The 11786-nt window shown below is 47.5% G+C and overlaps 1 protein-coding gene across 1 annotated transcript; it reads right to left on the reverse strand.

Moving 5' to 3' along the window:
* Positions 1-2857: 2857 nt before the first annotated feature.
* Positions 2858-9615, reverse strand: NECAP1 (NECAP endocytosis associated 1). The gene is made up of 8 exons (XM_033052169.2): positions 9398-9615; positions 7987-8087; positions 7733-7837; positions 7259-7340; positions 6736-6844; positions 6456-6642; positions 5209-5302; positions 2858-5123 (listed from the first exon to the last, which is right to left on the reverse strand). The coding sequence occupies exons 1-8, from the start codon at positions 9493-9495 to the stop codon at positions 5075-5077; spliced, it is 825 nt and encodes a 274-aa protein (XP_032908060.1). The 5' UTR covers positions 9496-9615; the 3' UTR covers positions 2858-5074.
* Positions 9616-11786: the final 2171 nt, after the last annotated feature.

Consider the following 11786-nt stretch of genomic DNA (forward strand, 5'->3'; position numbering starts at 1 on the left):
GTAGAATAGCAGGACACAGACACATTCGGAAGCACCGGTTCCACCACTGCTAAACTATCAAACTACAAAATCACCAGCTATGATTTCTTTTCAGAAAGCACACAACCAGTGCTAGCCAGGTCTCAGGTGGTGTCTGCTTACATCCCACCTGCCACCCTCTCGACTGCTGGGCACCCAGCCAGTCCCTGGAGACGGTGGCTGAGCCCAGGGATTGCAGGAAAGCCCGCAACAAAGGAATTCGGCAGCAGATGGCAGCAGACGGTCACGGGTGAGACTGAACTCGACGCCTGATCATGGATGTCACCAGCCAGGCTGGAAGACCAGGCTTGAGAGGGCACATAGGCTTGGGAGTGCCACACTTCTGAACATGCCTAACACACAAGGCTCAACACAAAGGCTGCAAGTTACAAGCGGTTTCCTCCTTTAGGGAATGTCTCTTCAGACTGCTTCAAGGCTTGAAAAGCCAGTCGACTAAGCAAGGCAGCTGCCTCTGCTTCAACACAGAGGAGTTGCCATCCTACAATGCCTGGGAAAGAAAAGGGAGAGCAGGCCATTCACTGCAAGTTATCTGCCTAGCTTGCCCCAAACACAAGTGATGCATGAAGTCCACTGCAGGATCCCAGTAGTGACTGGAAAACATAGCTCTGGTCAGGAACCACTACACAGTCCAGCTGTTGCTGACCGATCTTCCCACACTCAGCTTCAAGGAATGTCCATCAGAGCCCCAGCTCGGGATGGGGACATACCGTTATAAGTAATGGCAGGTGGCAAAATTAAGCTGTCATCCTGCAATGTGCTTTCCCTGACTGTTAGCATGGACAGAGTTATTATCATGGAATAAAGACACCAGTAACAGTCTCCAGAGTGAGTCTATTGTTCACATAATGTAATGAGCACTCATCAGGCTACCTAGACCTGGAGGCATTATGACATGTGTTAACCACTTGGGCCACAGTACTCTGCTTATACACATTAACAGCCCCATTGCTCTTCCTCCTAGAACCTTGTAGGTTTATGCTGACTAGCAGGGCAAATTCAGATTCAGATCCTTTTATCTCATTATCAAAGCTCAGGAAGACTTTGGGGGATTTGGTTTCCTGTTTGGTTTTTGTTTGATTTCCTCCAATGTATAGTCCTTCTCCATTTCTTCAAGAGCCCAAACACAGCACCAAGGCTTTGTGAAATCTGGCAGGTTTGTGTCTGCAATCCACATTGTGTGGCTGTGGTAAGAACAGTTGCTGCATGGCTCTGAGACACAAAGTCACAGAACACAGAATATAATTAATGGGAGAAGGGGCAGGGAAATACATCCCACCTCAACTACAGTTCCTACAGAAGAACTGACAACCAAAAACCAGACAAAATGGGATCTTTCCTTTGACACTAGTTTCCTGATTCTGTGCGCAACAGTCTGTCCCCCAATTGGAAGAATGGGAAAACTTACACACGACTCACCAAGCTGTGCATTACAGCAGGTCTTGCTGTGAGGAAAGGCATGGGGCCTGGGAAGATCTCCACATAGGCCTAAGCTATCCCTAATGTACTGCTTTCCAGTGTTCTGTGCTTCTTTATGCACAAACAGCAGTATATCCCAACACTTCCTTTAGGTGAACTTCACCTGAAAATCCTCCTGCTCTGGAGGAAGACCCTTTTAGGCTTTTCAGCTCTTTCTGCTGCAAGTACCTACTGAAAAGTCTGAGAAGCTCCACCATAGCTTATGGGTAAAATGCTTCATCTTCTCCCTGCCAGAACATATACAATATACCCATCCTATTTACCAAAATAGGGTAAAAGCTTTGGTCCTAGAACTGAAAAAATGCCTCTTTTTCCCCCAGCCACTACAGATGCTAGAATGTTTGACAATTCAAATAGCTTACTTAAAAGGTTAAGACTTCTTATCTTTACCCAAGCCACAAGATTTGTATTGTACTTTCAACACAGCCATATACACAGCTTTGCTGTCTGGCAGAGGAACATGGAACAAGCATGCTGTGTAAGATGGCTGCAAGAAGGCTTGACAGAGCAATGTCAGGGCCCTGAACATAGTCTTCACCTCCTGGCAGATTGGCTGGACTCAGGTGCAGCTTGAGTAATAGAGGTGTTTGGCTTTGAGAAACCTCAGCAACACTGGCCTTATCATAGCGAAGTGTCTCACACTTGGTCCCTGCCTGAGCTAGTGCAGCCATGCCTGGCCATGGCCCTGTCTGGCCATGTATCCTGCTATCTAAATCCTCATCCTGACCTGATCTCTTGTGCTTAGGTACGTCAGAACTGCTCCTCTGCTGGTGAGACCTCTGCCCCTGCCTGCTCTGCTGTGACTTGCCTTCCTGCTTACTCTTTTTCCAGGCAGCCTGTCCTTGCTGCCCCTAACAAGGGGCCCACTCATCTCACCTTGCCCACCTCTCTAGTAGGCAGAGATTGTTTCCCATCTACCAGCACAGAAAGAATCATTTCTGAAAATATCTGCAGGCTGTAGAAGCCTTTAATGTCTGAGATGCTAAATATCAGAGCAACCAGGTCTTCTCACTTGCTCATTTTTATCCCAATCTTACCAAGTCCCACAGGAACCTACTCTCAGGCCTGTTTCCATGTTGTTGATTCGTGTTTGGTATTGTGTGAGTTTTTTACCCTATTTGGAACAGCTGTGTCATTTCTGTGTCCTTCTTCCACACTCCTACCTCTTTGCCCAGAAAGAGCCTGAACCCATCACTCCTGAAGCTGCTCTTGTCCAGTCTGCAGGCCACAACAGATATATGCAGAAGGATAAGTAGGCTGTGAGGATCTTGCTGGAGACAAGACCTTCAACCTAGAGGCTTCCAAAGCAAAAACAATTTGACAACTTAGAAGACTCATTACATACTTTTCCCCAGTATTACTTGTTTAATTACCATTTGCACCAGTACATCTTATGCTTTATATACATATATCTTTAATTTTTGCTTCTTCAGCTTTTCAAATACATAATATATTATCTCCAGAATACTAAGACAATACAGAAGAGGCTCCTAGTTAGTTGTTAATTGGTGCCATGAACTTCCTTGGTTGGGGAATTGATACATAGTTGAAATGACAGGACCTGACAAGGATGTGATCAAACAAAGAGAAAAAGAAAACGAAATGCCAACCCAGTAGAGACTGTGATGTTGTTTGCAGACTACAGCCATCCACAAGTTCAGGAGGCAGGGAGCTGAAGTACAGTGAGACTGCAGGAGTGACTATGAAGGCAGGGGAGGGCTGGCAGGGGGAAACACCAAGAGAACCAGGGAATCAGGGTTAAATGACTACTTAAAATACATCCAAGAGCAGTCTGGTCCCCACTTCCACAAGTGGAACTGCAGCAGCTTTAGAGCTATTTCAAGAATATTGCTCCCCAGACAGATGGTCTAAGTGAAACTGTCTCCAAAATGCCCTCACTATAGCCAGACAAAAATAACAAAACTTTGCCAATACAAGGTGCATATGTCTAACTACTCTTTTTAAAGCCTCACCAGAAAGTTTTTGCCGCAAGGGAAACATTCCCTTGTGAAGATGTGCTAGAAACACAAAAGTGTTGCTGTGTTGAGTGTTCAAAACAGGAAGAAGCCTTCCAGCAAAGCACCAAAGCCCTAATCTTCCAGTAACTGGGTAGAGCTGTCCAAGAGCCACTGAGACCACCTTCTCGGCTAGTGTTTTGGCTTCTGCACCAGCATGAAGGGTAGAGCAATTTAGCACTGTGAGGTCTCCAGCCTGCCCTGTGAGTTTGCCTAGAGTAATCAATCAAGACTTACACCCCAGATCACATCCTCAGCTGCTTAAGATGAAGTAGTGTCCACACTGAAGGGACTTGGGAAACTCTCCCAAAGAAAAAAAGTAGAAATTCATGGCTTTTTACCTCTAACTCTCTTAACCACACAGGAAATAGAGGGGGATTGGACACATTAAAAATAAAAACAAAAATCTAAGTTCCAATAACCAGCTCACATCCCTGAAAGATGAACTCAGAAGAAAAATCATAATAAGGAACACAGGTGGAAGAATTTTGTCCCCACAGATCTCAGGACTGAGCCTACTATACATTTGTTGCTTGAATAAGTGAGTTGAAAAAGGGAAGGAGACTGTCCCTTCATCAGAGAATAATCTATTGTCCCACCATAATTCTTACTGTAGATATGCAATACTTGTAACACAGTGCCAAGTCACAACACAAGGCCAGGGCTCAGGACAGTGATGCAGGAACATGAAATGTTGAGTGGTGGGAATCGCCTGGTTGTCATCTAGTGCAAGTAACGACTAAATCATAAAAATTGGCTTTTCTTTTCTTAAAGCTATTTCCAGTTAAAACAGCTCAGTGACAGTGAGGCCTTTGCCTGGGGAGAAATGAGTTAAAATGAGAAAAGTTCCTCCAGTGAACCTGCAAGCCAAATCAGGAGCCTTGAGATGAGGTGCCCACCTGGAACTACACCGCCCAACAGCTGCAGGTCTACTCAAGGACTTGCACGACTCCTCCCACAGGAGCATGAGGACATGCAGCACTACCAAGAATTGCACCAAAGACAGAAGAGTAGTGTGTGCATGGGGTCACTCCTCACCACAGATGTCAGTAATCCAAGAGGGTTTTGTGTTGAGACAAGACCTATCTCCTTAGAGGTTCCATTTACCAGGTGTAGCCAAATGCAGCTGTCCTCAGCACCACAAGCTCTAGGGACTGCAGTCACTACTGAAAGCAGCCACAAAAAGCAACAGCCTGGCCAGAGAAAATCTGAAGAACAAGGAACCCAGAGGCACCTACCCAGCCTCCTCTTGTACCCACTCTCTTCAAGATCCTTGCTTTCCCTGTAAGGAAAGACAGGGAAAAAGAGCTAGGATGTACCATGTAATGGCCAAGTGGAGCTACCTCTTTCCTCCTTGCCCATCCTGGGAGGAGTCAGTGTGTTCTCTTTAGGTTCAGTGGGATCAAAAATAGTTTAAGTGAAGGTCTGATCTAAAAATGAAGGATTGTCCCAATTTGATTGAAGACTAGAGAGGTTTGTGCCCCCTCTGATCCCATTTGGTGCCTCTAGGTGATCAATTTGTCCAATTCCACTGCTTTGATCATTCAGAACTGGACCCAGTTGGACTGCTGAGGAGCCTGATTGGGAACAGCACTGAAATAAAAAAAGGAAAATCAAATTAGCAGATCCAGTAAAACTTCTTAACTACCTTTCTTGTGTTCAGTTCATCACAGTTTACCTGGATGCAGTGCTGAAGTCTCCCCAGAGGTCTGTGGTAGCTGATACTGGTGCCTTGGATGCAGCTGCAGGAGCATCTAAGTCTAAAAGAATATCTAAGGCAGGAGGGAAAAAATATACATTTGCTTATCCAAAAAAACCCCAACAGGCATTTTAACTGTCACTTTAAACAAAATCCTGGATGCAGGGGCAGAAAATCTTTGTAAGGACTCCAGCTCTCCTTGCAGAAGTCAGACTTTTTGAAGGGTTTGTTACAACAGCATCTTCTTTTGCTGCATGTGCACACCTCCAGCTGACACTGCAACAGTGCACAGTCTTCAGGAACTATTCAGTCTCCACTTAGCACACCACCTGACACATTTGTCACTTATTACCTCTCCCAGCAGACATACAGCTCAGACTCTACCCCAGTTCAGCAATTGTAACAGCTGCCAAACAGGCACCACCTTAACAGTGCAAACCACACACTGGGGGCATATGAGCCCTATCCAGAAGCTTATGGTTTCTTCTCATTTAAATCTGTGGACAACACTGCTGAAGTCTCTACCTTCACTAAGAGATCAGCTCTCCAGACACCTCTGCATGGTCCCACTTTTAGCACAGCATCCAGAAGACTGCAGCAACCTCTTTATTACAGAGTCATAAGATTATTTAAGCTGGAAAGGACCTCTAGAGATCATCTCATCTAGTGCCACTGCCATGCCATGAGCAGGGACATCTTGCACTAAATCAAGTTACTCAAAGCCCTGTTCAATCTGGTCTTGAACACTTACAGTGAATGGGTATCCACTGCTTCTCTGGGCAATCTGTTCCAGTGTTTCACCACCTTCATGGTAAAAATTTCTTCTTTATGCCCATTCTAAATCTATACTCTTTCAGTTCAAGCCTCTACCCTTTGCCCTGTCACTACAAGCCCTGATAAAAGGGTCTTTCTCCATCTTTCTTACAAGTTCTCTTCACACAGTGAAAGGTCTCCCTAGAGCTTTGTCCCCTCCAGGCTAAACAACCCCAACCTTTTCAGTGTTTCTTCACAGGAGAGGTATTCCAGCCTTCTGACCATTCCCATGGCCCTCCTCTAGACCCAGTATAACAGGTCCACATCTTTCTTGCACTGGGGACACTGGAGCTGCCAAAGAGACCAAAATCCTTGGGACACACCATGTCTTAGAGGGCACTGCTGGCACAAGGCTGAACACAGGTTCACCGAAGCAGTGTCACACAGACTGTTGGCTCAGTGCTAAGGTTTACCTGCACTGCTCGCATTACTGGATTTCTGCACGGGTGGTGGTGTGACATGGTTGGCAATGGCTGTGGAAGAAGGAGGAGGTATAGGAGGGACTGTAATTTTGCCTCCCGGTGGGGGTGGCAGCAGACTTAGGCCCCCTGATCCAGACACACGGGGCTTGGCTGCTCCTCCTTTCTTCGATGTCATGTTCTGTATTTAAAAAAAAAAAAAAAAAAGGAAGTATAAAGAAGAGTATCCATCGGCACATCCTGAGAAAGAAGCAGAGTAAACTGGTCTGCTTACCCCAATGTTTAGTTTGATGGTCTGCCCTTCCTTGAACCCTAAGTCTAATTTGGGACGAGTGTCAGCTTCCTGGGACTCCTTGGAGATTTCAGTCTCCTGCTTCACCCACCTAAAAAGAAGAGAGGAAGACATGAGACCCTGTGGCAAAAAGGAACTGTGTTTTAGAAAAATGTGTGGTTTCTCTCTGCATGCCTCCAAACTACCTTGCCTTGTCAAACCAGCTACCTCCCTACTCCTGGTGTTACTCCTGGTGTAACACAGCACAAAGCTGGAACCACCCCAAATCCATGAGGCTGTTTAAAACTGCACCTGGAGCATCACAGACTCTAAACTTAGGACTTACAGATCTGACCCTGCAGGGGATCTCAGCCTGCATGACAGCTGGTAGCACACACAAGCGTCCCTTGCCAGAGCAGCGTTTCAGGGCCACCCCAAGGAAACCTGTGCTAAATGAACATAGACCACCACCCACCATGTTCTACAGGCTAGAGGGAAAAGAGCATTCCAGGAAGGTAAAACTCACTTGAAGTGATCCTGCAAAGAGACGTTGAAGTCAAAGGCATCACCCCGATCCGTGAAGCCAATGCCTATAAAAGCACTTCGTCCTAGCAAGGAGACAGTAGGAGTCACTGGAGGTGCCCCGCAACTGGGCCACAAAACCCTCTGCTTATCCTGAACCACTCTGTGGTACCTTTCTCTGGCACACCTGCAGCTAGATGCCCGCAGCTCACAGGAGTTCATTGTCCCTAGCCTTCACTGTCCCTTCTTCCCACAGGGTGTGCTTGGAAATCAAATATTCCTTCCCAGCCCAGCCCCTGGACTCCGTGCAATGCAGAAGAGAACCTGCTCTGTTTACCTTGCCCTCAGACCCCTCCAGGCACACCACCTGACCTTTTCAGCATTCCCAACACCATTTTCATCCTCCTGGCACACTCCCAGCTCCACCTGGGTCCCCTCCACCCCTAGCCCTTGGCAGATACATTGGCCCCCAACTCACCAGTCCCATCCTGAATTCGAATGACAAAGTAGCGGCTGGAATCTGCCACAGTCTCCACTGCAATGCCAGGGTACTGATCTATAGGAGCCTGGGCAAAAAGTTCTCCTGCAGACAAAGAATCGGGTGTTAAGGAGGGTGACCCCTTCCTAAAGCATGGCCAGGGCTGCCATGCACAGCTCTGGGCAGGCTAAGAAACAAAGGCTCACGGCAGCAATCACAGTCACAGCCTGGTCAAGGTACAGCCTTTCCCTTACCTGAAACCTTATCCTCCAGTTTTATGTAAGCAGTCTTGCCTTTGGAGGTGACACGAAGACGTCCTGTCCAGTCTGGATGGTCCAGTTTCCAGTCAGATGCCCTGAAAGAAAGAGCAGCTGATCACTGACCACAGTCAACCTGTCCAATTCTGCCCAGCCACTTCAACAGAAGTCTCTTCTCCCAAACCCTCAACCCCTGCAGATATCTTGCTGCACTTCCCTCCCAGAATAAGACATGGGGTCTCAGCTCCTCTCTTGTTGCTGCCAATTGACACACAATTCTGACTGGCAAAGGGAAAGAGACACAGTCCAGAGAACATCAAGTCCTCACCTTTATAAGCTTGCAAAAGAAGGGAGACAGAAGCCCACAAACTCACATAAACAGGAAATCCACAAAAGTGACTTTTGTGAGCACTGGGAAGACCCCAAAAATTAATTAGTAACACACTGAAAACACTCCATTATTCTACCCTATTGTTGTAAAATAACAGAGTACAGGCAGCTGACACCAGGCAAAACACACACACGGACATTTTGACCGACCCATCATACTCTTTGCCACAGACTCTTGTGAAAGGAAAAAAAAAAAAAAAAGAAAGAGAGAAAAAAACCCCAAACTACAGCACCACAGAATATTCTGAGTTGGAAAGGACCCACAAGGATCACTGAATCCAACCACTCCTGGCCCTGCACAGGACACCCCAAAAATGACACCATGTGCCTGAGAGCGTTGTCCAAATACTTCCTGAACTCTGGCAGGCTGTAGAATCTACAGGATTTTATAACTGGGAGCAAACATCCCTGACCAGGCACAACATCCGCCTACAGTCTGTCAGGTTCGGGGAGTACACAAACCCGCTTCTCCACCAGGTCTGTGGGCACATCTCACAAAGTCACACTCTGCTGCTTTTGGCTGACCAGAGAAGGCATTTCTAACTGCTGGTCCTGCAGCCTCTTCTTAAAATTATCCCGAATTCCTCCTGCTTTCCTCCCCGCCACCGCCAGAGCCACCAGGCCAAATCCAACGTGCCGTTATAGCACATCAGCGTCACATCCCGGGAACTCGGCAAACCGGGAGCAGACATCAGCTCTGCATGGAAGAGCTGTGCCCTGACCTCCTGCCCCTGACTAACAGAGCAGCCCCTGCTCCTCCACAGCACGGAGCGGAGGCTCCTCTACCTCCAGGTGCTGACCACTCGCCCACAAGAGGCAGCTCCAGCCGTCAGCTCCTCCAGAGCTCGGCTGGAGGGGGCTCAGGGGATGGCCAGACCCGTTCACGGCCACAGGGCACGACTTTCCCACGGGGCGAGGCCGGGGCACGGCATGGCACAGCCCAGCCCCCGGCTGCCCTGCGGGCAGAGGCTGAGCCAGGCCGGGCCGGGGCGACTGCGGACGCCGCACGCTCCCTCACCTGTACCCGCGGTTGGAGGTGCGCGGCGGGATGCGGTAGACGTTGACATCGGGCTTCACGCAGAGAACGGACTCGTACTCCAGCTCGGCTGCTGCCATGTCGGCCCCGAAGCCCGGCGAGGAGCGAGCGGCGGAAGCCTAGTGACCAGAGCGAGCGGCGGAAGCCTAGTGACCAGCGGCGCTGCCCACCGCCATCTTTGATGAGGGCAGACACCGCCTGGGGGCGCCGGCGCGGCCGGGCTAAACGTGGGCTACGTGGGAGAAGCTGATGGAGCCATCTTGGATGCTGGCAGCGGGGGCGGGCGGGCGCCATCTTGGAGCCGCCCCTGACACAGCAGCGGCGGCCGGCGCCATCTTGGGGCCTGGCAGGTGCGGCGGCGGGGCTGGCGCGGCCATGTTTGTTTGGGGCGCCCTGCCATCTGGGCGGCGGGAAGCGGCGGGCGGGGCGCGGGTGGTTGTGCCGCCTCACGGTATCTACCTGCTCCCCTGGGTCCCGGGAGCGCTCCCCTGCCGCCCTGGGGCAGACCTGGTAAAGCGTCAGTGTTCTCTCTGTGGTGCGAGGTGTGGTGGCTTTTTCTTGAAAGAGCAAGGCAAAAAGGAAATGCGGCACGAAGCACGACGGGTTTTGCTGCTGGAAGTGGTGGAAATGCCAGCTATGCAAAGCTTAGTTTCAGGAGTAGGTGTTCCCCCATAATGTGGCCAAAGCAAGGGTGTAGATAGTGGTTTATTTATCAAAAATGATAAGGCTGGTAGCGTTTAAACCACTCTTAATGGTGGCTTCTCAGTGGAGACTGGTGTTTAGTGCAGCGTCCTGTGACTGAGTCTCAAAAAGTACCAGTGTTTACCCTGAAAAGTGGAAGAAAACGTATAGGAAAAGTTTAAAAATTACATAGAGCCATGCCTAAGCATTCCATGTCAAGCATTGGAACGAGGATGGTGGAGTCACCGTCCCTGGAGGTATTGAGACAAAAATAATCACTGAAATACCACTAAGTTTGAGGTTTTGGGTTGGGGGGGTGGTGGCGGTGTTTGGTTGGTTGGTGGGTTGGGTTTTTGTTGTTTGGGTATTGGTTTGGGGTTTTTGGGGTTTGGTTTTTTTGGGTTTTTTTAATTGGTTCTTAGTTTTTTTGGTTTGGTTTGGTGTGGTTTTTGTGGTTTTTGTTTTGTTTGCTGGTTTCCCAGTAGAGAATAGCATTAGTTAATGCAGACAGAGCCATTCCCAGCCATGGCTGTGTGATAATTGATAAAAGATTTGTGTTAATCATAAAAGTATTGAGGTTTATATAAACCGAAATACTAAGGTCTGAAGTGACACTTGACAAAGGAAAAATATGATTAAATCATTCTGTTTTAAATCCCCTGTTATGAATATTAAGTTTCTAAATAATTTGTATCTACTACAAGTTTGTAAAATCAGGCTTTCCAATGGTCTGATAGATTTTGCAAAATCAGACTTCCTGCCTTTGTTTTATCAATGACTGCCTATCTACGAAGACCAGAACTTCCCGATTTCTGCCAGTTTTATCTACCAAGACCAGATGCTTATCTATGAGATTGACTCCTAGAGACTTTCACATGGATGTTTATTTCGGCCACCACTGCTTGCCTGGCAAAATTATGACAGCAAGAAAACAAAAATTATTGATTACCCTGAGGGACCACACTATAAGAAGAAGCTGCAAACTGAGATTTGGTGGAGCATGGAGTAGGCGGTGACCACTCGTGTCTCCCCAGCGCTGCTTTGCTCTGTCTGTATAAAATAAAACAATCTAAATTTTGCTACAAATTGAGACTTTTGCTTCTCATTTATAACAGCTGTCATCATTCTTTATATTTTTTCTTGTTCTATAACTTTTTAAATTCAAGGGCCAGTACAGCATTCAGAATTCAAGAAGAACCTTGCATTTACCTTTTGGATAAAGTTGTTTGTTGACCTAATTTTTCATTAGAACTTCCTGCAGTGACTGCTAAGTTTTTTCATTGAGCACTAATAACTTACCAGGAGTACACTCCTCCATGTGCATAAGCTACAGTTGCTTTTCCAAGTTCAATGATTCACAACTAGCAGTATTAAATTTCACCTCCCTTTTACAGTGCTGTCATTCAGCGTGCCACAGTCCTCCTACTGTCCCTCTAGAAGGAGAGCATCTCGGATGAGGTAGTGGCAAAGGGCCAACTATTATAAAGCATGTGAGAAAAGAAAGACTCACAAGCAGCACCAGAACACCAGGAATACATCTCCCATTCAATTCCATTGAGACCTAACAAGCAGAGAACATAACATTCTTTTGCTTGGTTCAAACAAGCATCTCTGGACCAAAAAATTACAAAGCACTGCCAATAACCGTTGAAGTTTAAATTTTTTATTTATTTTTAAACTTTTTTTTTTT

This window comes from Catharus ustulatus, chromosome 2 (genome assembly GCF_009819885.2).
Source record: "Catharus ustulatus isolate bCatUst1 chromosome 2, bCatUst1.pri.v2, whole genome shotgun sequence".
NCBI lineage: Eukaryota > Metazoa > Chordata > Aves > Passeriformes > Turdidae > Catharus > Catharus ustulatus.

Coding starts and splice junctions, on each gene's coding strand:
- NECAP1 (XM_033052169.2), bottom strand. CDS start 9,495: ATGGCAGCAGCCGAGCTGGAGTACGAGTCCGTTCTCTGCGTGAAGCCC. Junction 6,643..6,735: donor CCATCAAACTAAACATTGGG/GTAAGCAGACCA, acceptor TTTTAAATACAG/AACATGACATCGAAGAAAGG. Junction 5,124..5,208: donor GACTTCAGCACTGCATCCAG/GTAAACTGTGAT, acceptor TTTTTATTTCAG/TGCTGTTCCCAATCAGGCTC.